General features: G+C 36.2%; 1 protein-coding gene across 2 annotated transcripts in view; it reads left to right on the plus strand.

The window, feature by feature from the left end:
- Positions 1 to 27,161, plus strand: part of FBXL17 (F-box and leucine rich repeat protein 17) — a 275,332-nt gene extending 248,171 nt beyond the window's left edge. Inside the window, exons 8-9 of one of the 2 annotated variants that reach the window (XM_058826053.1) lie at positions 9,118 to 9,260; positions 22,873 to 27,161. In XM_058826053.1, coding sequence (XP_058682036.1) covers positions 9,118 to 9,260; positions 22,873 to 23,010 — 281 coding nt within the window. In that variant the 3' untranslated portion in view covers positions 23,011 to 27,161. Of the gene's footprint in view, positions 1 to 9,117; positions 9,261 to 15,623; positions 16,269 to 22,872 lie in introns of those variants that run through there. The other variant, XM_058826055.1, reaches the window with a different exon arrangement.
- The last annotated feature ends 736 nt before the right edge of the window (positions 27,162 to 27,897 follow it).

A 27,897-nucleotide genomic window follows, 5' to 3' on the forward strand; every position in this document is an offset into this window, starting at 1 on the left:
ACTTTCTGTCATTCTCCAAAGAGGCGCGCTCTAATCTTGCCTGATCTCACAATTGAATGGGCTAAACCGTTAAATTCCCTCTCTGGGAAAGCATCTCCAGTCTTTACCCCCCCTAAAATCTCATGTGACTAAGAGCTAAAGTAGAATTCTTTTTTAACAACCAGCATCTTTACATCCTGATTTTTTATTTCTTCTGTGAAATTTGGACTTGACAAACTTAACTCATTCACCAGAATAGACTGTTAATAAGTGATTTTGTATTTTGAATTATAGAAGTGTATATATTACATATATACAATTATATACGTATTATTATCTAATAGTCTAAAACTGTCTATTAATTAATACATATTTACTTAGTGATACAAAGTGATTTTTCTAGCTTCTGCCACTTTATTATCTTAAACCGTTCCAGCAAAGCATTAAGTGATCTTTACATCTGTCCATGTTTGATGCTCTGCCTTCTGTGACCGTATCTATAGCTCCTGGAGTACTCCAAGGTATGGCTTTTTAGAAGCATTCACAGAAGTTTAGGAGCACTGCATACACCAGTTATCCAAACAATTCAGGATTTCAAAACAGGTTGTTGCTTTCCTATCTGTCTAGGTTAATGTGTTGCATGTACCTCAAATCATTCAGGCTTACAGATCAGGATTTTCACTGTCCTTCAAAAATGGCTGTTGTATATGAATGCTACTAAGCTACTGCATACTACAGCAGCTTGAAGTTACAGCTCTAAGAGGTTAGGTACATGTGGTTTAAATAAGCCCAAGCCACATTATTTGCTTTGAAAAGACAGTATGTAAATTTCATTGTTCTGATTAAAAGGGTTCAGTTAATTTTTGGTCTTTGTTAACGTGACCAAAAAAAAAAAATGTTTCTGTCTGTAGACTGGAAGAAGTAATTTTAAGAGTCCATAGCACCTCTTCTCAATATTCTTCTGATGTAAAAAAGAAAAAAAATAATTATTTACATATCTCTGTCCACAGAGTCAGTTGTCTCATGACAGAAAGGCGATCAGATTGACAAGGCTTGGTTTGCACTTGCTACATCAGTGCTGCCTGTTCCCAGTCATCTTTCTGTCCTTAAGATGTGGCTTCCAGGAAAATTGGCTCCATGATTTTCTTGGGTATTGAAGCCAGGCTTAGTGCCTTCCACTGATAATCAGACTATGTGTGTGACAATGATGGAAATTACTTCAGTGCAAAGTAACGCAAAGAAAATGAGTTAGTGTCCCCAGGAAAATTGAGCTGGTATATAACAGCTTGGTCCATAGGGGCTATTTTATCTTAAGACCTTGGGGTTAAAAGCAGCAACTCCAACCACTTTTGCAATCCATTTCTGAAACGGTTATTTTTTAATATTTTTATAAGAGGTCTGCAGTCAGGACAGAAGTAAATATGCTGCATGCCTTTCAGTTTGTAGTACTAAGGTCTTTTTGCATCCTTTTATTGTAGGTTTGGGTGGGGGGGATGCTTTGTTTTGATTTTCTTTTTTTGTTGGTATGCATTGAGTAAAAGATACTGAAATGGCTGAAAAGTCACAGAGCTATGTTCAGGATTAATAGATTTAATTTAGACTGAGATGTGTTTATGAATGTATTTATGTATTTAATTCATTGCTGTCAATGTTGTTTTTTTTCTTGAGAGACCTGTATAAAACATAATAAACCATTTTCTATGGCCGTCCATAGATTAGCTTTGTTCTTAGAATGGCCTTTTGGGGAAACAGGTGCTTAAAAGTTGCAACTTTAATGATAATTTTGAAAGATCATTCCCTTCTGTATTTTCAATATAATTTCTAGTTTAGGGCAAAGCTTTGCTTACACTGTAGGATAACAAGTAGTAACCTTTTTACTAATGTTTATGATTTGTACATACTTTCAGTCTCACCAAATATCCAAGATAAAGAAGTAAAGCAAGCAATAAGATGAGTTTTACTTGGGAAGTCATAGCCTCCTAAGTGCCTTGTGTTTCATGGAGTTTTATCTGTAGGATAAGTTGGTTAGAAATTGCCCATTCTCTTTGTATCAGTTAATTAAGGTGTCATTGAGTACTGCAATGTATACTCTACCAACTTAATGGTAACCATATACCACAACCATAGACCATAGCCAAGTAACTATATACATATTATACATACACACACACATATATATATACATACCAATTATTTCTGTGACTCTCAAAGAAAAAATACTTACCTATAATAAATATATTTTATATAAAAAATATAAAATAAAATCATTTTTCTGCATGAGAGGTATCTCTATCATCTTTCCTCTTACATGTGGTCTTTTCAGTCCCTGGGACTTTATTGCCTCCAGGGATTTTACTTACAGTTCTTTAATTTAACAAATTGAATTCTTTAATTAACAAATTAAAGTATTTAACAAATACTTTAAACAATGAGATTTTATTTTTGAAACCAGAACCAGAAATATATAAATTTATGTGTTACCATTTTCAAACAGCTTCTTTTTTTTAATCTTACAGTACTATCACTAGTTGAGTGGTTTGCCACCATACTCACAAATTAAGTTCAAAATATTATTTCAGCGAGAAGACAGTTAACTAGATTTTCTAAACTCTTAGAGAAGGAGAGGGTTGCTCAAGGGGTACAGTCTGTCTCCTTTTCATTTCCTTGAGACATCTGGTTAGATTGGTTTCCCCTTGTGGTCATGCCACTCTATCTTTCTGCACTTTATTGCAGTCCCATTCTTCATTCTCAAGAAATGTTGCCTAAGCTATTTATGCACAAAGGTTCAACAGTAAAATTATCACAGGAGACCTCAAGCAGCCTGAGTCAGATGAAGACAGAGGGGAAAAAACCGAATACACCAAGTATGTTAAAATGCAGGTTGGCCATGCTGAGAGGTAGTAGTCCACTGGGAAAACTTTTGAGGTTGGGCAACTTTGTTTCTAAAGGTCTCTAGGATTTGCAAAAGATGAAATATTTACTTGTTCACATACCTTTCTGGTTTTTGTGAGCACGTGCTATAAATATTAAAACACCAGTAGTGTAAAATATTTTTGAAATGAACGGTGACCAATCTCCCTTTTGCATCACTTCTGTACCATAGGGAAAGGATTTGCTTGCTCCCCATATGCCTATTGGATGGACATACTGTATGGGAATTTAGTTAGGGAATAAAGATTGATATTTGATTATGAGAGCAGTGCATTTCAGGGCTATGTCCTCTCTTTATGTTTTTCCTTTAATTTCAAGGGAACTGCTGTGAAAACCAGGAATGCACTGAAGTGCATGACTGTAAATGGAATTGGCTGAGTTTCCTGGTAGAAGGCCAGTTTTTGTACAGATTCTGTCTCTCTTGCCTTGTTATTTCCTGGTGCCACTGAAATGTAGCTATTATGAGAGGTCTTGATTATAAAGGAACTGAAAACCATGTCGTACTACATGTTAGCTGGATGTGCAAAAGCAAGAGCAGAATTAGAGTTTTTACTAGAAAACAAGCACAAACTGGAGTTTGATACATCCATGGTAGTCTTTATTTGCTACAAGATGAACTACAGTGCTTGATGCATGACTTTTGTTAGGATATGATGAACAAACATTCATTTAATTATCAAAATACCCTTACAGTTTCAAAACAGAAATAAATGAATCTCACAAAAAATTATATCACGCAGTGAGTCTTTCATTTGAGGCAAAAGCAATATGAATTGTGAGCTACGATTCCTCTGCTGGGTGAGTAAGGTAGTGGAGAGCTCAAGCAGTGATTTCTTCAACTGCTGTGCATGGTTGCAGCAGCTAAACAGCTTTTGACACATGGAAATGGAAGTGGGCATGTACTGCCTCTCTGCACATAACAGATTAGCTAAACTGCAGGACTTCTGTAATTTGCATGGCAGACAACCACCAACTTCATCAGTGCAGGGGCTGAACATACACAGTTATCATGGGCAAAATTATTATGTTCTTTTCTTATGCCATCAAGATATGCTCTGGAGAATAAAATTCAGTTGCCCTAATTTAAGTTTTTATAGGCATGCATTTGTAAAGAAAATTCTTTCCTATGTATAAGCAATATTTGATCTGTTCAATACTGTAGGGACTGTTATTCATATATATAAGTTAAGGTTTCCATTTGTAGATATAATAATGTATTAAAATCAGTTAGCAGTGTATTGTCTATATTCAACAGTATTTTACAATTGTCAAGTGTTTGTGTCTAATTGCATGCTAATTTTTAAGTTCTTTTCCACAAATCACTGGAAATTAAATATCAGACTAATTTTTGTGACTGCTAAAACTTCAGTGCATTAAGATGTCTATAATTTACCTGCAGAATTATTATCTTTCCCTTTGTTTCTAGTTCAATAGAACAACATAAATAAAATATAGAAAAAACATTATAGGTTGCCTATTTTTGGTCTGTCTTATAGAACATTTTCTTCTCTCTTCAGAGCTTTTTTCACTCATATTTTAAATAACACAGGCAAATGAGAATAACTAAACCACTTTTTTAACACCTGAATGTATTGGTTTCTATGCAATTTTATTTTTATTACATCTGCTTATTGCAGTTTTAACTGTCATAAAGTTCTAAAGTTTTTTTATAAATTAGGCTCCCCAGGAGTTAATAGATAACTGTCAAAGCCACCTTAATAGCTTTTGGCTATTTAATAAATTAAAAGATACAAGATTTTATTTTGTATAATTTATGTTTTATGTAGGTATTAGTAGATTAATATTAATTATATGTATATATTACATAATGTATACATATAAAAATAAAAACATAGCACCAAGTTCTGTAAAAAGACTATTGCTTGGTAATCCTTGGTTGACTGATTGATTTGTCCCCTGTAAAACCTTTAGAGACTGGAAATTTTAAATTCTATCTCTTGCACATATAAATACTTTTGACATTAATAAAATAAATAAATGCAAAAATTACTTTTGCATGAATGCATATATGTGTATCCCTGGTGTAAGGATTATATCAATTGTAATTAATTTTTAAAAGCATTTTTGTCCAGGCCTCACTGAAGGTTGACCAAATGCAGTGCCTTGTACATTTGCATTTTAGGTAATAATAGGAAGAAAAGAGCAATGCAGTTAAGCCTTACAGAGTTTTATTTTCAGTTAAACTGAAATAGTGTTTATTGATCAAGGAAGCACTCTACAGCATAGTAGGTGTATATCATTAAAAAAAAATCTTTAATTTGCTTTAATTGTGTTCAAATACACCAGATTTCCAAACACTTGTATTTGGTAATGTTATGTAAAACCTGGGGTATTTGTTTCCAGACATAAAAATTAAATTAGGAGTAGGCCAAATATTGCTTTCTTATACCAAAGATATGTATGTTATTTTTTCTGCTGTAGCAACCTTAGACTTGATGACAACACCCACACAGCAGTCTGGTTTCACAGGTTATGCACAGCTGAACAGAGACCTTTCCTCTGACAGACATTTCTGTCTGTTGTAGCAGATGCATTTACATGTGTCTGTTTAACTTAATCAGTTTAAAATAAAGGGAGGTCAAATTACAATTTGCTCTTAGTGATAGTGCAGTAAGGATGAAATTTGTCTGGTTTTCTCACCTATTCCAGCTGATCATCTAAAAGACGTTTCCCTTTGCTACAAACCTGGTCCTTTCAGCTTCTCAGCTACAACCAAGTACTGCTAGAACCAGAAAACAGTTTTGCTTGCTACAGCTCAAGGCTGTAGGGGTGATTTTCTAATTCCAGTTGGTGACATTACACTTTATCTTCTGCAGAGTCGGAGCTGTACATCAGTTGATTTCTATTCCACAAACCTTGCACTGGAAAAAGAAATATGATATCTTGCTTTTGCCAAAATAAATGGGAGTATAAAAAGGAGAAAAAAAAATTGGATGCCTTGTTAAATATTCAATGAAAAGAGAAGTTCATATGTCAAAGCCAACATCTTCAAGCTACATGGAGGATTTTTGTGTATCCTTCTCTACTTAATTTCAGTGTGTCAGGTTCTTCCCTTTGATTTTTTAAGCCTGGCTGTCATTAGTGTTGAAACACACTCTTGACTATTCACTGCTGATTGTGATACAATTCACAAGTCACAGAATCCAGACTTAGTTTTGTAAGGGTTTTGCTTGTTTCCTTGTTAAATTACTGCCAGACTTTTGAAGAATAGCAATGTATTCTGATTATTGTGTGCAAGTGCATGGAGGAAGAAAAGCTTATGAGCGATGCAGCCATTTTTTTAGTTGAAACTTGTGTCTTAAAGTATTTTGCTCGTACGAGAAGGAGAAGTGTGTGTACTCAGTAAAAGAACTTGAGGATGAAATAGCCAAGCTCCTACCTGCACTGTGTAATCCTTCACTTAAACCTGCCTGACTACCACAGGATTGCCCTGCAGAAGTATTTCAAAAAAATGTTTCAGGAAGGATCAGAAAAATATTAACTGATAAATCTGGCATCTCTGTGAATTAGTTATAATATGAAATGCAGTTAGTGAACATGTGAATAAAATACAACATATACAGGATGAATTGACAAAGCTTTTGTTAAAAGAGGTTGTGCTTCAGTGCTTTGAAGAAGTCGGGAAGCAATAAAGAAGTCCTGGTCAATACAGTCTTTTGGGATTTCTAGGCAGCATTTCCCACAAGGGAAGGTGATTTTTGAAAGAGGAGAGAATCCTGAACTGCACGACTCCTTGCCACAGGACGTTATGAATGTTATGTTTTGTGGGCTACAAGACTGATCAGTTGAATTTATCAGAGTACAGAGACATAAACCCCAGTTTAGAAAATCCCTGGCCACATTTTTCATGTGAGGAAAGTGTTCTAGAAAAGCATTGTTACATTTTCACCAGTTCTCACAGCCTTTCTTTATCTCCCACTGCTGAATGCTGATAGAAACTCAATAGTGTGTCTTTTCTTTAACCCACGGTGTTCTTGTAAGGGTGCAACTGCACACATGGAAATTTCCAGAAAATATGGTCACTGGAGTTTTCAAGTGGTATACCTTCCGGGTGTGATAGATGAGCTGTAGTGATATATGACTTCAGTATAACAATGTACAGTTACATTGTTATACTGAAGTCATATATCATTACAGTGTACAATGGTACACTCTTGTCAAAATATTTGGTTTTCCAGAGTGATGTCTGCTAATCTGGGGACAGATTTTATCAGTGTGTTCTAATGGTCTTTAATGGCACTTCCATGAAAGTATTCTCTGTTGATTTTCTTCTCTTTGTCAGTTTTATATGAAGCATTTAAAATAGCAAAATATGGTTGCAACTTTACAAACAGTAGCAAACTATGAATCAAATGAACTTAGATTATTCTAATGTAGTGAAAGTCTTTCAGTATTTTTTGCACTACTTCAAGCCTGTAACATTTTGTGTGGTGGTACAATAACCTATAACTACTATACCTTTTTCTATTGAAAAATGTATGCAGAAAGTTTTTTATTATCTATACCTTTTATTACAGTGATACTTTAAAAGGTTTCTAAAAAAAAAGTACAAAGGTTATTTTCTGCTATATATACCTATTTATATTTTGCAAAATTAGACTTTCAAGAGATGTGCTGAAAAAAGACCAGGAAGTTGGTATTGTCCTACAAATATCAGTGAAACCATAATAAAACTACATAGGTGCTCTTATCATGCATTCAATATGTCAGTAACAAAATTCAGTTACTATTGTCCATCTTGGAAAACTGCAACAAGAAAGAAATTATGCACTACTTCCCCTTCCACAGCTTCTGAGAATGTTTCTGGCCTCTTTTGGCTCATTTTGTTTGCTAATCAAGTCCACCTAAATATTGATAAATAATCCAAATACCCTAACTGCTGTACACCATCAATACAATTCTTTGCAGAACCACTGGAAGGTGAGGTGAGGTTTTTTTCTCTTCTTCTAGATCTCAGTTACATGCTCATTAGCTGAGATTATCTTGTATATCAAGAGCTACCAGCTCTTTGTAATTTCTCTTTTTTTTTTCTTTTTTTTCTTTTTTTTTTTTCCCTCTGACACTTGGGAATGTAACATGAACAGAACAGCCTCATAGCTGCTGAAAAATCAGCTCTTTAAAGATACATGCATTACTTGGAATAAGTCACTCCTTCATCTTCCTTTTTAACAGCTGCCTTATAACTGGAGTTGAAAACTGTGAACATCCTACCCCTTGATTATATGCAGGTGGCTGACTTCTACACTAGAAACCTTGCCTTTTTTCTTAAACTGAGATTTTAGCTGCTAAAATTTCTGTTAATAAAACTCAGCTTGACTTCCTGAGTCCATATTTCTGAAAAAATAGTCCATGGTGACCAGGGTGCCAGTGATTTGTATCTTTTGTGTCATTGTCATGTCATGACAAAACCTTACCAGTCAGTTCAGATCCCTTATGGTTTCTTCTGCATACCTTTTTTCAGCCCATTCAGAACTTCCAGATCCTCTTTCTTTTCCTTTAATAAAGGTTCAAATTTTTCTTTGATTAAAAGAAAGGTCTTATGACCTTTTTAACTCTTTCTTTACTTTTTACTGGAAAAGTGTTTCTGAAGAAAACGTGAAAGTGAGACACACCATTGTTCTTGCATCACTGATATGAACAACAAAAAAAAAAAATGCAATTTTAGAATATAATTATAGAATGTGACATGAGATTTCCTGCAGGGTTTTCTAAAACCATGTTTTATTGACTCACAGAATGTCCTGTTAGTCTCAGCGCTGTCTTCGTAGTATTATTTTCCTGGAAAAAAAAGTGTTAGTAGTATAAAGTCAGTTATTTTCTTGGAAGAGCAAGATAGAATTGGTTTTATTCTGTATTTATTTCAATTTCATTAATTGACCTTTGATTCTTCTGAAAAAAGTAATTAAAAGAATTTGTATAGAATATGTCTGCTAATTGGTCTATTTATCTTGATAGAAAAATATAGAGGAAAATATGTTTATCTGTGTGTTTTTATGTGTTTGCTCATGTATGTACTCCTAATTTGAAGGGACGGGTTTCACATAGTTCAGAATTATGAAATATGTCATTTACAAAGTGCATGGCAGCTGCTTTTCAAAACTCAATCTCAGCATTACTCAGTGTGTGCGTGGAGCTGAGGTTGCCATCTGCAGAGCTGTGTATTTCATGCCTTTCATATCTTTCCAGCTCTGATAGCCATTGGGAGGTACAGCATGACAATAGAGACAGTTGATGTTGGATGGTGCAAAGAGATCACGGACCGTGGAGCCACCCAGATCGCTCAGCGCAGCAAATCGCTCCGATACTTGGGACTGATGAGATGTGATCAGGTGAGGAGCCTTTTGCCTGAGCTGGTGCCTGATTCTGTGTGTGAGTGTTCCTGTGTGTGTGAGGGAGGGAGGCAGCAGGGTTTATGTTTTTCTGAACAAAAATGTTTAGTATTCACTACTGTGGCAACTGTTCTGATGTGCTGTGTTCACATAAGTAGCTCAAAAGGGACCCAGAGGACTAGAAGGAGCATTATAAATGTTTGCTGACGTATATTTTCAAAATACACCCGTAGGTTACTCTCACAGCCTGAGGTGCTCGCTAAAGTTTTTTGTAAAATCTGCCCTCTGACAGTTTTGAATATTTTTTGTCTGAAAGTGGTTGGTATGTCATGTTGTAACTGTGACAGGCTACTTTGTTTCTTGAAGAGAAAGGGAAAAAAAAAAGTCTTTAGTGTTACTTCAAGAGTGATTTAGTGATTTTCTATATATATCTGTGCCCTTGATCATATATCATGGTTTTGAAAACAGAAGGACAGAGATTTGAATAAAACCATAATGCTAAAAAGAGAAAAAAATACTGGGTTTCTTACTGTGTAGCTTTATGCTTGTAGTAAGAATGTCTCTAAGTTTCAGCACTTTATCATTAGAAGAAAAGAGGAAAAGGCAGTCCATCTCCACTTCACCGTGTATATAGCCTTCAGAAATCATGTTCCTGTTTAGGAGATCAAGAGGTCCAGGAACACAGCAGAAATAGCTAAAAGAAAAGTCACTGGAGGTCCAGAGTCTCTGACCTCAAGTCTTCACATAACCCTGCAGGGATTGTTTCTTTTCCAGCCATCATCAACAAAATGTCTGGCTTGTGATGCCCATCGTAAGCATCTCTCAGGCTTGTGGATTTCTGATTGGATACACCCTATGGAAAAACAGGTTTTAGTCTAAGAAACTTCATGCTCCAAACCATTACCTTGCATCCTTCACGGTGCACTCCAGAAGACAGTGACAAAACCCACTATTTCAAATGGCAGGGAATAATGATGTCCAGGTCAGTGGCCAAGTTAGAATTTTGCAAAGCCAGACTTACGCAGTTTCCAGTTTGTGAGGAGGCTGAGCACTTTGGAAGAATTGTTCTGCCTAACAAAGCTGAGTCCACTTAATCTCCTAAACATTAGTGTTTTATAAGAGCCAACAGACAAAAAGAGTCTGTGAATCTCTGATGGATTGTGCTAAGATTATGTACTTAGAGAATGTTAAAAGGGTAACAACTTGACCTCAGGAACTAGACCTGACCAGGAATCATCTAACCACTCCTGCACATGTGAATTATTTTGTGAATTTAGCTAATGTTGAACAGTCAACAAGGATCTAATAAGTGCAATAATTTTATCCTGTCTTCAACTGCTATAGAAAATCAATTATCTTGATGCTGAAAACAAGCTTTATTGTCTGGTAAGTTAAACTATATGTAGTTTTTATAGACATGTACTACAGTCTGTATTCCTCTAATTGCTGGTAAATGCTTTTCCAGTTCTTTATACGTGTATACAACATCTTTTGTGTTTTGAAAGTCAGCTGCTAAAAGGAAAAAAAATAAATATTACTTAAGAAAGCTTCAGAAAAGCACTGTTGACTGTGTGCCTGCAAGTATTCAAAGTATGGTAGATAAATGATCTTAAGAAATTCCTAAATGCTGTTACAGTGAAGAGTGTAGTAGTGGGACTACCACTGGGAATATTTTCTTGTTTACAAAGCCTTGATGGGAAGAATAGCTCCACAGACAGAGTGAAGTAAGTATCCTTGACTTAAGGGACTTTTGGCAGCTAGAAGAGGCCAACTCCCTTTTTCCGCTGCAAACGAACAGAGAAATTACTGAACAAAATTGTGTTCTCAACTGTCTCTCCCCAATATCATGCAGAACTAATTTTTTCCAGTGGCTGCTCTATTAAATTAAAAATGTCAGTGTCAAACACATCATTAAAGAGAATTCTTGGGTGGTGCAGAGCGGTTTATGTACACTCCCTGTTGGCCAAAATTCTTGTCTTTGTACTGGTGTCAGCTTGCAGTGAAGAGGTTAGAAGATTTGTCCCCTCTAACCAGACTTCCTTTCCTGGGGTAATGACTGTTATGCTTGTACCAGGTAGCTTTTATGCCTTTCTAAGAATTCCCAGGCATTTGGAAGGGAAGTATTTAAACACAGTTACATAAGTAACATATGTAAGTAGACTTCAAATGGGTACCACTAAAATACTCTTTATGAGCCAGGCTCTTTGGAATTTCTTTGATATGCACTTGACATAAATTAGAGGCGTCAAGGGTCCTCCCCAGAAAGATCAAGAGAGGCTGCAAGCCTGGGTAAAGACAGTCTCTGTTTCATGCCATTGATTATCCAAGTGCCTCCAGGCAATGTGTTTCAGTAGATGCAGAGCATTATTGATACACACCATGAAAATAATCAAATTACTCATTTTTCATCAAACTGCTATTGCCATGACCTTTCTTTTTATCATTTTTCCTACCATCTAACATGCACACCACAGGAGCATATTTTGTTTGCCTTAAAATAGATGACATTGTGTTGAGAAATGTCATAAAAAAATCCTGACTTTACCATGAGGTCATCAGAATGAGAGCATATATTTCAGTTGGAACTTTTCTGTATCAGATAGGCTTCATGAGAGACTATCATCCAGACCTCCTGAAGTGTGAAAGCAGCCTAGACTCTAAATGTTTTTGAATACCTGTGTTCTGGACAACAGAATTCCCCACCTGTCTGCATAGCAACATGAACAGTACGGCTAGGCCCCTTCTCCCTTCTGATGTCTCTCACAGGACAGGGTACTGACTGTGCAAATAAATGTTTGTGTACATGGGTGTGTGTGCATCTATGCAGGCACTCAGGACTGCACAAGTCATGTGTTCCATAGAGAGAAAACGTTGCCATTCTGAGTCTCCATTTCTTTTGAATGCAGTAACAGATACAATCAGCAGTTATTTAAGGCCTAAGCAGGACATTTTAGAGGTTTGTAATTGGAAAAGGCATGAAAGATAAGGCATTTCTGTTTTGCATTCCAGTGTTGCTGCCTGTGTTTGCGCCGTGCTGCTCTCCCAGGGGCAGCAATCCAGGCTTCCTTTGTGTCACCTCTTCACAGTGCTCTGGGAACAGGGTGGAACCACAAACTCCCCATTCCTCTGCACAGAGTGCTGTGCTGCTGGGGGCTGCAGCCCAACATTGTGTTTTAGGACTGGATGTGGCTGTATGAGAGCACATGGTGGGTTGGTGCTGCTTAGGGGCACAGCAGGTCTTGCTTTGTCACCCCAGTAAACACCAGGAAAAGAATAACAAGGGGTAATATTAAATTCACTTCAGTTTAGTTCCCCACAGCAGAAAGAGAACATGACTATCTGTTCTTGCAACCAAGTTTTAATTCTAGCTCTGTATTTTTTTATCACAGCTTAGGAAAGGGGATATTTTAAAGATAATTCAATTTCCTTTAATTACTTTAAGTACCTTGAGAAAGGTGTGGGCAGTTACAGGATGCTTTCTTTCCTCCCACAAACACTGACATTAGAATTCCTAAGAGCTTTACTTGCATCCTAAGGGCACAAAATTATGCCTACATCAAAATAACAGATTTAAATGCACATTTCAAGTTTTACTTTCTGAACACAGTGTACTCTACATTCCTATCATTAAACTGATCTAGATCCTATTTACTTCTTCTAGTTAGTTGATTAATTATTTTTGTATATTTTGTATTTCATATTAAAAAAAAAAAAAAGTGAAGGAAAAGGGTGATGTTCTCTGTACTATTTATTGCTAGAACTCATTTGAAAGAATTCTTTACAGCACTTCTTTCTTGTGCTCTCACAAGAAGTGAAACAGCTTTAAATAGTGGCAGCATGAAATCTTCCCCCTTGGGGAAAACGGCTCAGTATCAACTAGGAAGTAGGACCTAAAAATTTGTTGGGTTTTACTGTTTTGTTCTTTTTTTTTCTGGGTGATAGCTTGACTGGCTGAACAATGTGTCACAATAATCTTCCTGCAACTTTTCTCACACACAATTTTCATATTTCAAGATCCTTTTCCTATAACTGGTGAAATTTGGAGTGGTTATCAACAGTGCTCCCACATAAATGCAGGAGACATTTCATGGAAAAATAGGCAGAAAAATGACCTGAAAAACAGAAGCTGCAAAATTCAATATTCACCATTATGTGTGAATGAAATGAAGAGAGTCCAACAAAGTTGGCTTTGAGAGAACACACAACTTAGTTAATAAGGTCCTTATTCCTTTCTTCTTTCTTTGTATTTTTGGAGATTAATTTCTCAAAAAATACATGGTTGCTTTTCATGAAAATATTTCTGAAAGCCTGTAGCTTATTCCAGATGACTTTCTCAGATAAATTGTAGCATATATTTCCTATTCTAGTTCTGCTGAGGTATTAGAGCACAGAAGTTGATGGTCAGTACAAATGACAAAATGATAAACTATTTTATGTTACTGGAGAGAGGAAGAAAGATAAATGATCCTGAAAAATGAAAATGGTCAGTTAAGAAATCATTTGCATCTTAAGTAAGAACAAGATTTTTAGACAATATGTGGATTTTTAATATAATTTATCACTTTGTTCTTCTACAAAACCTGTTTTACAAAAATTTTTAAACACATATTCAGTGAAGACTGAAAATCATTAGCCTAGCATGAATGCAGCTACTGTTGTTTAAGAGAAACATTTTTACCCATCACTCACAATCATTTAATTTGCATAGCTACTCTGCAACTGAAGGTAAGTGAAAAAGAGCATTAGCTTTTTTATATATCCTAGGTTCTAGACATACATCTTTCAATTTCAAATATACTTTTGAGCTAAACTGTCCTTAATCAATGGCAGAATAGTGAGAATACAGAGCCATGGCTTGTTTTAATATAATTATCACAGCAATTTGCCTTCCACTTTCAGAAAATGCTATCATTAGCCAGATCAGAAAACCTGCCAAATTGCTACCATTTCTTCTTTTATATTACAAGGGGTTCATTTTGGATTTGAAATTATGGTTTTGTGATTTGAAGACGAATGAAAATATCCAATCCTTCTCTTTAAGAAAAATTCTGTAGCCCTTTTTTTCTTTTAAATTACTATAATTTGTTCAAGTAACATTTCTGCATATTAAAAAGGAACTGCTGTATTTTTTTAAGTTTTATATGTATAATGTAGGAGCTGCAATTGATACATCCCTCTATGAATAATGAAGATTTTAGATTCATGAGATCTGTGAATCGCATTAGAAGGAAACCACAGCTATCCCACAACAAAAGAAGAATAGCATTTATTTCACTTTGGTTTTCAATACAACAATTTTAAAAGTCTTAACAATACTACTTTTGGCTTTTTCCCCCAAGCTAACTAGGATAACAGATCTATTATGTGTGTAAATGAAAGCACCTGCTAAAACGCAAAAAAAAAAAAAAAAAAAAAAAAAAATTTATACAAGCTAAAGATTTTGCTCTTCTAGTTTAACTGTTTCTTTGCTAAAAGGCTTTTATCCTCCAACCTGATACCACTGCAACAATCCCGTGGCACTGGGCTGAAGATGGAATTTTCTAGAGTTAACAAAATTGTCCTTGTTTTTAAAAAGCACACAGCTGACCATGTCATTCTCTAGTAGAAAGATGGGCCCTCAGGTGCTGATCAACAGTTCAAAATCAAGATGAGGCCAACTACTACGGAAGAATGCAATGTGAACTGGTCAGCATTTTTATGAATTTAGAAAAAAAAGAGGAATTATTTTAGAAGCATTGCTCCCTGGAGCTTCCAGTTATTTCTGCCAGCTGGCAACTTTTGAGAAAGACTTCTCTGTTAGTTTTACACGCCGTCATTTTGACAGGTATTTCAGTAATGTGCTCAAATTATTGTTAATGTAGTCAAATAGGAAGGAAAATATTCAATGTTATTAATTCAACAGGCAAAAAGTAATCTGAAAGAATATTTATCACTACATAAATTACCACTGTCATTTCACTGCATCTAGGTCTTTATTAGCTGCAATTTTTATAAGAAAAAAGTTTTTGAAAATATATAATGCTTGTAATATTTTTACCTGGAAATATTCTCTAGATAGAGTCTAGAAGTTCATCTGATGAAATGGACAGAATTAGCAAACCAAATAACCAGCCAAACTGAAGGGCTCCTTCAAAATGGTTTCTTTGATTTAACAGAAAAATAAATCTTCACAATAAGCAAAGAGAATTGAGCGTGAAACCTTTGGTAGTTGCAAAACTTCAGTAAAAAATAGAGTGTTGCAGAAAACTGTGCATCCTCACAGAGATCTGAAATGGGTGTTGCTAGTTTGGAGGAGACCGGCAGTTTGAGGCAGTAGCATTCACATGAGGGAACAACCACAACAATGAATTTCATTCCTTTCAGGTGAGATTTACTACTGTAAAGTAGATGTATTCCGCAAGCAACCTTGACACACTTCCTGAAATCCTTTCAGAAGTGCTGCCATGGAATATAAGAAGATTTGTGTATTCCATTTATTTCAATTCACATGGCAGAAAAGATTGAAGAAATTTCTTGCTTACCTACTCCTTCCCCTTTACAAATATAAGTGGGTAATTAATTGCTAAAGGTTTAAGACAATTAAGTTGTCAAATGTCCTAATAATAGCACATCAGACTATACTTGCCAGTTTCATTACTTATGAGTCTACAAATAAGAGTGTTTGTATGCATGTGCATATGTGATTGTTTTTCTTCTTTTCTTCAATAAATAATAATTTTCTAAGTCAAAATGCATTATTTTCTCAAGCCATAAGGGACTTTATTTGGACTATAGGATATTGTGCTAATATTGGTAGTGCTGTTATTTTGTTTAAGTCCTAAACAGGGGTTCTGCCCCTAGGCATAAGGGCAGTCACTGAAACTCTGTGGAATATGTCTGCCTTAGCCGATCAAGTGCACTTCACACAAAACGTTTCCAGAAATCTTTAATTTTGTTATGGCTACAGGCAACAGTTATAATTGGGCCACCTGAGAATATAATTCATTCAACTATTAGCTGCAAAAAAAATCAAAGCACACTTTTTATAAGATACTCACTTGAGGAAGCAAAGTACAACTTACAGAAGAGAAAAACTGTGTGAAAATGTTTTGCTTATAACTCTAAGTGTGTATGTATTGGATTTTTTTTTGTAAAACATTAGAGAAATACAAACATGAAGTGTTTTCCAAATCCATCATTATGGATACATACAATGACTATAAAGTCATTTATTTGACCACTGCATACAAATTTGGCTTTTGTGGAGTACTGAGACAGAAGTGCACACAAATTTCAGTAACCCTAATGCTGCAATACCACTCCATAAGTAAAAATGTCAACAATATTGTAGGAAAGCCCTTGGAGACAGATCCATTTGCATTTCTTCTGTGTGACATTGATTTTGTGAATCTTTGTATGTAGAAATGTAATGATAATACTTGTACCATTTTTCTGACCTAACTATCCGTATGGCAGCCCTCAAAATCTTTTGGTCTGAATGTTACCTCTCACCTGCTAACATTTCCCCAAAATTCTTAGAAAGTACTATATTTTTAAGATTAAGCTAGCAGTTCTATGTATTATTAATGCCCTTCTGTGCAGATATTGCTGACTCAGAGTATTATGAATCAGTCTGTTATTTTTTATTAATGGCTGATTTGTAAAGTTGTGTAACTGTAGATACCAATCTGTGTTATCCTCAGAAATCAGCCAGCCAATGCCCCTTCCAATGGCTACATTAGTTATGCAGAAATTACTTCAGCTCTCATCCCTGGATGGTGGTCCAATGGATATAAGCAGGTTTTTGTATCAAGTTGTAGTAATGCACGTTTGCACTAATCCAGTTTTGCAAGCTGTAGCATTTTTATTTATATTACTGCTTATTGGTTGTAGTTACTAACCTGGAATGGAGATAACTTTTTCTTTTCCAATTATCAAGTGAATTGGTCATTAAACTGAAATCATTAAGATGTGAAGATTTTTAGGTTTTGTTGTTGAAAAAGACCGCTCAAACTCTACATTAACGCTGAATACTTATACACTGTGTAGAGCTGCATAAAACTTGTAGTTCAGGTGATGACTCTGCTCTTACTTTTCAGTATTGCTCTAGATAACACAACTGAGACATTCTTGGCACATTTTAATAGCTTTAGAGTTAGAACTGCATTCTAAGAGTGATCCTGATGCACCTATAGGAGCCGTTTTGAAGATCATTAGGAAATCTTAGAATTGTGGCAATTTAGTGAAAGATTATCCAATCCCAGAGAAGATTTCCAGGACATGATATCAACTAAAGACAAGCTAAGGAAATGTAACTGAGAAAGTCCTGTTTAGGAAAAGCCCCCATACATCTATTTCTGTTCCTGAGCTGTGAATAAAGGTATCAGTCTCACTAAAGAGAAGTACCTAGTTTGGCTGATAGTTTGAAATATAATCTCTAATTTACCTTAACAGGATTAGGAAAACTTGAATTAAGCCTTTGAATTTAATAAGATCTGTTGTAGGAACAAAATGAAAACAAAAGGTTAAAAAAAAAATCCTAGCCCTTTGGAATCTTTAGAAATTCCTAATTTTAAATTCTAGAAATTAAAGAAAAGAAATGCTGAAATTACTAGTAGAACCAAATGACACAGCACATTTAAAAGGAAAAAAAATAAAATTACCTTATAACTTTTCTTACTTGCATTTTGAATTTTTCATGAAAACTTGTGGAAAATAGCATAACAGAAATTTCTGAAGATGTTCTGTGTCAGAGAAGTGGTGTACCAAATCAGTAAATACTGGCTAGATGAGTAAATATACCATGCCAGATCAAAATATGAATGAATATTTTATTGTGAGCAGCTTTCAGTTTACTCTGAGCCTGAAAAAATCAGCTCATAAGTGTTGTTTACTTAATTCTGGGAAAATGACAGAATGGTGGGGGGTTTCAGGCTTTCTGTTATGGGCAGATCATTTTACCTAAAGGAGAATAAAAGTGTTGAGCACTGATTTCCCATTTTTCTCATTTCAGCCACATTTTGTGTGTACATAGCAGAGTGATGATGAAAGTTCTCCGAAGGGGTACTCACAAAACCCTCTTGACAGTGTTCCATTTCACATGGACTAGAAGGGTGTTCTTGTTCCTCTTTCCAAGATGAACTCCTAATTATCAAGTGAGAAACGTTCTCTAGCACTGACAATACTTAAATACTCTCTGCAAAACCACACTGTCATTAGAGGAAGAAGTTAAGGAGGTCCTACCCCAGATAACATTTGTCACAAAGTCAAGTAAATTCTTCTGGGAAATAGTCAATATGTGTTCAGGTGTCTTTAAGCAACAGTATTCAAAATTATGACTTCTAGGTAAGTGCTCTAACTGAGTTACAAGAAAATTATACCACTTGGTCCTGCCATTTTCTGTAACCCATCTTCTCCTTTGGTTTTTTTTTTCAATCTGTTCCTTGGCCTGGGACAAATTTTTATTTCAGAAAGAAAAAATAATTTTCAAACCAGTCTTTGTTGTTATTTTGGTTTTTTGTCTGATGACCAGGATTTGCACAAACCTATTACTTTCATTCTTAATGATATGTGCTGCATTCTTTCATTATGTGTTAAAATATAATTGAAGAGCTATTCAAATTCAGATGAATGATTATGTATTAGATAATCTAGGTAGTTTATCTGCAGACAGTAGTCTTTCTTTTGACATCTCAAAAGATGAAGATTAATGAAAGTTCTGTGAAAGAAAAATATAGCATTTACAGAATATTAGGACGTGGAGATTTTTACTTTCCGTTCATTGAACAAGAGTCTTTAAGCTCAGAAGGGGAAATTGCTGTGTTTGTGTAATGAACTTATTTTGGGAATGACATTCAGTACTTTTATCACCAGCCAGGCTGTTCGTAACAAAGAGACAGAAGCTTGTGTTCTAATGGCTGGGCATAAGACTTCTTTTCATCTTAATCTTACCACTAGGGAAATGATGACAAGGATACTTACAAAGTTGACTTAGATATTACTTTTCACATTCATTAGTAAGGAATAAAATTTTATTTCCCTTTTTCCTATTTTTCAGATAGTGCAGTTTTAGTCCAATAGTACAGAGAGTTTACAAATACTAAAAGTTTTTCACTGTTTTAGTGTCTGACCTGACTTTTTTCATGTCAAAGAAGAGGTATCAAAATCTTCTGATAGGGTATACTTTTTTCTCATCTCTGGATCCAGGTTTGTTGTCCCACTGCCAAATTTTTTTTCTCCTTCTACTGTGGCATAATCTTGTATAATTTTTAACCCTTTGCTTTTTACTCTCAGGATTAAGAACACTTATATTTTAAAGTTACATATATTCTAGCATTTATCATGAAGCTTGGTAATATAATTTTATCCTTTATTGTGGCAGTAAACTCAGTTTTTCCAACTCAAAGTAATTTCTTTCTGTAAATGTTATGGTTCCAGATACATCCATAGGACTTGTCATTACTTTGCTGTTTAACAACACATTATAACACAAGTTATTGCCTAGGATCAAACTAGTAATTTAAAATATTTACTTAATGCTCCAGTAAAAAATTGAGAAAAGCTTCTAGTCTCCAGGCTTTGGTCATAAAACAGCTGTTTTTGTCAGTGGCACTTCTGCAATGGTTTTATCTGCCTTTTTCGTATTCATATTGTTTATTTTGTAACTGTATTTGGCAATTGATGCCAAAAGCTTCCTTTTTCTGTTTAGAAGGTATTAATAGCAAATAGTAACAATTTCTATAAAATATTATTTTATCTAGTAATAATTGTATCAGCAAAAACTAGGACAAACAGTGCAACGTGGTTTACCTTAGATTTCTTTGTAGGTTTTAAGGCTAAAACATACCATAAAACATACCATTGTAACATCCTCTGTCTTCATGAGTGTCATGAGCCATGCCTGAGTTAGCCTGGTAGTAAATGCATCAGCTTAAACCTAGCTAGTCTGTACCTTGTGTACATGTCCTGAGTTCCAATGCACCAGGACATGGTGAGCATTTACTACCTTCCTGTGTGTGAGCATCATCTTTGAAATGAATTCACCTTACTTGTTTCATGTAACAGAGAATATGCATATGACACTGTCTCTAAAGCCATAATATCCATGCTATCCTAACAAATAATGCCCAACAGGTAAGTGCTAAATCATAATAACTTCTATGTACTAGTAATATTTTCAGCTATCTGGTAGATAAATAATGCATCTTCTTTGAGTTTCCCATTAAGAAAGAGCAAAATAAGCAGCTGTTGTTTCTAAGTCTCTTTTTTGTGCCTGAGTTAACCATTAAGAGAAGTTTTCGGTAGTGTGATAGATTCTGTCATGTGTCTCTGCAGCAGAGCTCTAATGAAAGGAGACTTTTTACTATGTTTTGGATAGGCATAAAGTAGCAAATTACTGCTACTTTAGGGATTCTTCCCTTCCAAACAATATTTCTGTGAATTGTAACTTACAGTTTGCAAGTATATATTCAGCAGTAGATATCAAATGTTATGGGGGACTTGTCTGATTTCATTTTGATTTATTAAAAGTCACTTCTTGTTTTTCAGCACTGAAAGACTACTGTAACATAGCAATTTACCAGAGAAGTACAGTTTGTGTTGTGAAGTTAAACCAGTTTTCTATCCAAGTCAGTCTCAGCTAGATGAAACTTCCAATGAAGATTGAGTATTTCTATTATCAGAGTAGAAGAACTGGATATTAAACCTTTCATTTATCCTTGTCATTGGGTGCAATCACCGTTCAGAAAGAAGTTCTCCTTGTTATCTTTTAAGGACAGAAATATTACTAGATACTGTGGTTACCATGCTTTAAAATGTTATTCTCGAGACAGATTTTTGTAATGGTAGTAAATGTTTCAGTCTGGCTTTTTACATTTGGCCTTCAATGTGTAACACTGAGGGGAAAAAAGCAAACAATGCCATCAGTTGTACATGCTAGTGATGTAGGTGGTTCAGTAACTGTAGTATCAATGTAGTATCAATGCCCAACTGTTCAGCAAAGATTTCAAAGAGACCCAACTAGAAGTCATGGTTCTTAGGTTAATATTTTATTTGTTGAAAGGCTGAAGAAATCTGTTTACCTCTGTCATATGGACGGCAATCATCTTTAAAATAATTGATAAATTAATCCCCTTGCAGCACTGCAGCTGTAAAGGTGTTAGGTTTTGCTGGGTTTGTCTGGTTACCTTGTCTTATGAAGAACAAAGGTGCTAACTTTGATATCTCAGATTTAAGAGGGACATCCCAGACCCAACCATCTTGTTTGTTTTAATTATTGATCCTAATTCTGAGTGTTATCCTCACAAAAGAAGGCTAAAATAAAATCTTCTGCAAGTGATGAAGACATGTAGATCTTTAATGTTTTAGAAAAAGGGATGCAGGATCTACCTGCAACATAAAATAACTAGTATTTTTTCCCCATCTTTAGTCATGTTATCTATTACTTTCCATGGCAGACCTGTTGATAGCAACCCTACAGTACAGGTTCATTAAAGTAAAGTTAATTGTGGAGTTACTACTCAGCATTTTTAAATGTCTCTATAACTGTACCATAAGTTAATTAATAGATGTCATCCATTTTCAGTTTCCAAAGCCAAAAAAAATCTCACATTTTTAAATGTATGTCTGCTTGAGCAACTTTGAGTAAATAGCTTCTATTTCGAGTTAGAAATGTGTTACTCTGGTCAGCATTTTGTTTAACCAGGATTATAAAACTTTGTCTTGGTTTGAAAGACAGGTGTCTGCTAACGAAGGCAGGAGCCTCCCTTAGAATGGAAATGTAAATCCCCTATGTCTGAATTAGTATAATTTTGAAAAGAAGTGGCTCTCAGGCAAAGATATGAGAACAGGAATAACAGTTCTTTACTAGTATGTATTAAAAAAACCCCAAAACCTACAACTTAATAGGAAAATAAAATAAAATGCAGTCGTACAAAAAAGACGCTGACAGAGTTAGGATACAACCTGACTCCCTGTTGGTCAGGGTGTTGGTAGCAGTCCCATTAAATGGTGGCTGCAGTCCTCCTGGAGTGACAGATGTGGTTCTGTTGAAGCAGTGATCCTGTGGAAGGGTGTAGTTTTCCTCTGAAGGTCCAGTGCTGGTGTAGATGGGTCTGGTCTCTCCTCTGGGAATCCAGTGGAGAAAGGCTGCCTGTGGTGTTCCAAGTCTCAGATTATATCCAGGTAGGAATGATTGGCTCCTCCCCCTGGCTGGAACATCTCCCAATGGGATGATGTCATTTTATCAGTCCTGCAGGGAGACTCAATGGCCCATTATCAGGAGATCCCCCTGGAGGGAGGATGGGTTGGGGAAGAGATAAAGAACACTGCCCCACCTGGTTTTAACAGATGGCAATAGAATACTTACTTTGCATTGCAACCCAAGACAAACTTCTTCCTTTACAATGTAATCAAAGCATTGGGTTTGATTTTGGGTTTTTTTCATTCTCTAACCGGACATTACATTCTATATATTTTGTGATAAATGCACCCTATAGTACCAATATAGTACCAATGAGGAGCCCCATCCTGCCAGCCCCCCAGGAGTCCAAAGTTTGTCTATTCTTCTAGCTTGCCTCATGTTACCCTTTTCATTCACTTTCTGCACATCACAGGTTCTGTTCTTCTGTTGCAGGTGAACGAGGCTACAGTGGAGCAGCTGGTGCAGCAATATCCACATATAACCTTCAGTACTGTGCTGCAGGATTGCAAGAGAACACTGGAGCGGGCTTATCAAATGGGCTGGACACCCAATATGTCCTCTGGCTCCTAACCTTCTGTACCAACATGTTCCACTCTGCTGCATTCAGTATATCTAATGGGGATTGCAGAAGGGTTTATAACCTTTCATATGATGCAATATAGTTGTGAGTTTACAGAGGTTACAGTAAAATGGCAAAAGCTGTACACTGATCTTAACGTACTGTACAACTAAGTACAAATATTGAAGCAAAATTTTGGAAATGCATTGTGGTTTTGTTTGCATAAGAGTTATAAAAGCCTTTGGCAAATTTCTTGAAGTGGATTCCTACTAGTTCTCTGGATAGTTTTAGATGTTAAGCTTGTTTTCCTCTGTTTACTTTGCCTTGGTCATGTGTGTTTCCTTTGATCTGTAAATGGTAACTCAGTGCTAGCACCAGTGCAGTTGATCAACAGAGGCCTGTGTTGAAACTGGGAACTAAACTTGATGCTTTTTATTTACTAAAGCTATGCCAGACGTTTTAAGACACAGAATAATATGAAAATCTACAGTGAACATTTTCTTATCAACATCTTACCTTTTTTTTTTCTTTAAATATAAGAAGCTGTACCAATATTAAAATCTTTCCACCTTTTAATAATTAATAATTAATTAATGACATTTTAATAATGAGAATACTGCTTACCCTAACAATAATAACCAGGTACACTTCTTGAAGACAGAGAATAAGTGAGTACACCAAATATCAGAAATAAGTTGGCAATGCTTATTATATTTGGCTGAAAATAATTACTGTCTATTGTAAATGAACTTGTCTCCTCTGACTATGCTGTTCTGTTGATGAATTGGAAAATTCAGATAAATGGGTGTAAGTCAGTAACAGGATCCCTCGGATTTTACAATGCAAATAGTGCTTACCTTGAGAAGGCCATCTAAACATGAGTCCCATCATCAGTATAATTTTGTAGGATCAGAGGCTTCTTAATACAGTGTGTACAAGGAAATATCCAAATTAAACACACAGAATGTTTTATTTTCTTTGTAGGACTGTTATGGTTTAACCCCAAACAGCAATCTAGTACCACACAGCCTCTCTCTCCCTCTCTCTCACACATTGCATTCTAAGGAGTTAAATTGGAGCAGGGAATTGTGAAAATACAGACATTGCAGCTTCAGTTTGGAGTTGCCTTAACCTTTAGAGTATTACCATTTGGTTAAGAATGTTGTCAGGTGTGTAACACTGGATATTTGTTTTTCAAAGGTTACAGCATTTTAATCCAAACTATGAAATGCTTAAGCTTCAGCTGAAAAGTTGCCATTATTGTCAAAATGTTTTGCTAATCCAGAAGGCCTAATGCAGCATAACATAGAAGCTTGTCTAGTATGGCTGTATAACTCTGTGAAGCTATTTGTTGATTTCCATAGCATAATTTTTTACAGCAGAAACATCAGCTCACATTCCTTCCAGTAAGGATGTTGAATGTTTTATTAGACTTTTAAAAATGGGGATGAACTAATTTCTCTGGAAAAAAAAAACTTAAAGATTTTGTTTAAAATAAGTGGTAAATACTTGTGAACATGTGTAATGCTATGCTGTTTATTTACTCCAAAATGGCAACAATATTTTAAGAATAAAGCCAGTGAATTATATTGCAGATATAGTACAGAATCTTAGTCAATTTTCTTTTAATGTCTCTTTATGAGTGCATTGAAAATATTCACACAATTTGTAAGTTTCTATTTTTTTGTGAGACCTTTGATCTTGCAATAAATTTTAATAAAATAACAAAGATGTGATGTTTTCCATTTATCTGTGCTGCTAACTGTACTTAGACTGTACTAACAGAGTCTGGCATCTCCATCATTGAATAGATAGACCTCACCTGGACCAGGATCCTTAGTTAACTGGCCCTGCTTTGACTAACAGAGTTTAAATAGATGACATCCAGAGACCCTTTTCAATCTAAAATGTATTGTAACTCTGTGTATTTTTAAATATTATGGGTGTGGTTGGTCATCTCTTTTCACTTCTGTCATTTAAATTGCTTCCAGTAGTTCTGCGTTTTACTGACTATTCATCTCTCAGTTTTATGAACATACTAATCTATAGATCTCACTATGACTAATTATTTTAGTTTTATATGGTGCAATAACTCTACATGGAAATGTGTTTTTCTAATTGCAGTGTTGACACAGATAGTTCCTTAATTTCCTTATATGAATTAGTTTCCAAAGTAGTTTTAGAGGAATAAATAATAACTTCACTTTGTTTCATCTTTGACATGTCATGCAGGGGAAATATCATTCTGGTGGAAGAAAAGCTACCACCTCTTGTAAAAATAACAATTACCCCTGTTTTCTCATATGCAAAACTTGGAGTGAACTCAAAAACTAACTCATAGGCAGTTTCTAGATTCCCTAGGTCAAAAAAGCCTACTTTACTAGGAAAAAATGCCCTTTTTTTCTTCAAATTCTTTGTGGGAACCTGCTATTAAGGTAGGGTAACTTGTGGCTCAGCACTTGTCAGAAACATTTCTAGGATGGGCTTGTTCAGCCTTCAGGAAGGGCTACGACAACCTCTTAAGTGTTTTCTTAATTAAGGTGTAAGTGGGTATAGGAGAAAGACAGATAAAGTTTCTTTTCAGTCATTCACTCTTTAAATCCAGGCATAGTTAAGGCTTAAAAACACTCAGATAGTTCACCTGGTGGTCATTCCCCTTTTTCTCACCATCTAAATGCTATGTGGAGGAGAGTGTTTTCATGCGATTTGTCTCACCCAGGGGAATGGCTACTATGATGTTTCTCATGCAGGTTCAAAGTCACATCTCCCAGTCTCCCAAATTAGTGGGAAATTTAGTGACATGCCAAAGGATGGCATACCTCCCTTCTTAGGAGGTACTCTGTGTAGTACTAGGCATATTTTAGTAATCTTTGAACAAGGGCAAAGTATATTTCTCTTACAAATACTGAAACTATGTAGTTGAGCCATTTATGCCCCTTCAGATGGGATGAGTATCTTCAAGCTTACATGTTAATGTTCTGAAACCCCAGGTGGGAGTTTTACACCTGAGCCAGTTGTGCAAGGGAGGACATGGGCATGGTAAAAAGTTTATCCCACCTCACATGATATGCTTCTTATCAGCCTTCTCACTTACCTGGCTCGAAACCCAGCTTGCTGCTGCTGAACAAATGTTGGTTTGTTGTGGCCATCCTCCACTGTTGGTCGTCCTCCATTGGCTCACCCCCTCTGCACCTTGGCTATTCTTAGGCAGATCAGAGATTTTGCCACCACATACCCAAAATATCTCCTCCCCGCTTTGGTTGGGGGAAAAACCTGCCTCCAGAAAATCACCTGCTGCTTTTGCCAGTTGCTGATAGAGTCATTAACCTTTAACATTTCAGTCTCTCACACTCCCCAGCAAAGGATGGATCTGTTGGAGCAAGACCAGGATGATGAGAGGGATGGAGCACCTCTGCTTTGATGAGACAGAGAGAATTGGGATTGCTCAACCAAGAAAAGAGAAAGCTTCAGGATGAGGTAGCTCTGGCCTTCCAGTACCTGAAGGGAGCCCACAGAAAAGATAAAGAACTTTTTACAAGATCATGTAGGGGCAGGTCTAGGTATCCTTTCAAACTAAAGAGGAGTAGATTTAGATTAGATACAAGGAAGAAATATTTCCTGTGAGAGTGGTGAAGCACTGGAATGGGTTGGCCAGAGCAGCTGTAGATGCCCCATCAAGGGGGCATCAAGGTCAAATGGAGTTCTGAGCAACCTGGTCTCTGCCAGTGTAAGAGGGATTGGAACAACGTGATCTTTAAAACCCAATATATTGTTTGATTCTATGAAAACAAACTGAAATCTCTTTTAAATGAGAAGATAGCCCTGCTAAGAATAATTAACAAACAGGCTCTCAGTTGGGTTCCTCGTGAGCTCAGTGATGTCCACACAGATTATCAGCATAACTATGGCCTTGCTGATCCTTCAAAACTCTGGTGTTGACAAGAGCAAAACAAAAGCAGCAGGTCACATACACAATGGTTTTATGAAAACAAGCTCAAAGCAATCTTTCTTCAGGTCATGGGATCTTGAACAAGGAGAGGAAATGGACTGTTATGTCTAATAAAGAGAGGAGATGTCTAATGAGAGGAGATTCGAGGAGATTCAAGGGAGAGGAGAGGTTCGGAGAGGAGAGGAGAGGAGAGGAGAGGAGAGGAGAGGAGAGGAGAGGAGAGGAGAGGAGAGGAGAGGAGAGGAGAGGAGAGGAGAGGAGAGAGGAGAGGAGAGGAGAGGAGAGGAGAGGAGAGGAGAGGAGAGGAGAGGAGAGGAGAGGAGAGGAGAGGAGAGGAGAGGAGAGGAGAGGAGAGGAGAGGAGAGGAGAGGAGAGGAGAGGAGAGGAGAGGAGAGGAGAGGAGAGGAGAGGAGAGGAGAGGAGAGGAGAGGAGAGGAGAGGAGAGGAGAGGAGAGGAGAGGAGAGGAGAGGAGAGGAGAGGAGAGGAGAGGAGAGGAGAGGAGAGGAGAGGAGAGGAGAGGAGAGGAGAGGAGAGGAGAGGAGAGGAGAGGAGAGGAGAGGAGAGGAGCTATTTCTGTTGGAAGGCACCTGTAGTGACCAACTAGTCCAACTATCTGACAGCACTGAGCAACAAAGGGCATCATCCAAATGCCTCTTGAACACTGACAGGCTTGGGGAATTGGTCATCTACCAAAGAAGCCTGTTCCAGTGTTTGACCACCCTCTTGGTAAAGAAATGTTTCCTAACAAAACAATGCATTGCAAAACAACAGTGGTAAGAGCATGCATGAAAATAATATGATGACACCTGACCTTGTAAATTTTCAGATCTGTATTTTGAAGCAGGTGAGGGTTTATGCTGCTTATTTATGAAACCCCGTATTAACAGAGTCACTTTAAAGCAGATCCATTTAAAGAGTCCATTACAATAAAATAAATCTATGTTAACT

Source organism: Poecile atricapillus, chromosome Z (genome assembly GCF_030490865.1).
Source record: "Poecile atricapillus isolate bPoeAtr1 chromosome Z, bPoeAtr1.hap1, whole genome shotgun sequence".
NCBI classification, from domain to species: Eukaryota; Metazoa; Chordata; class Aves; order Passeriformes; family Paridae; genus Poecile; species Poecile atricapillus.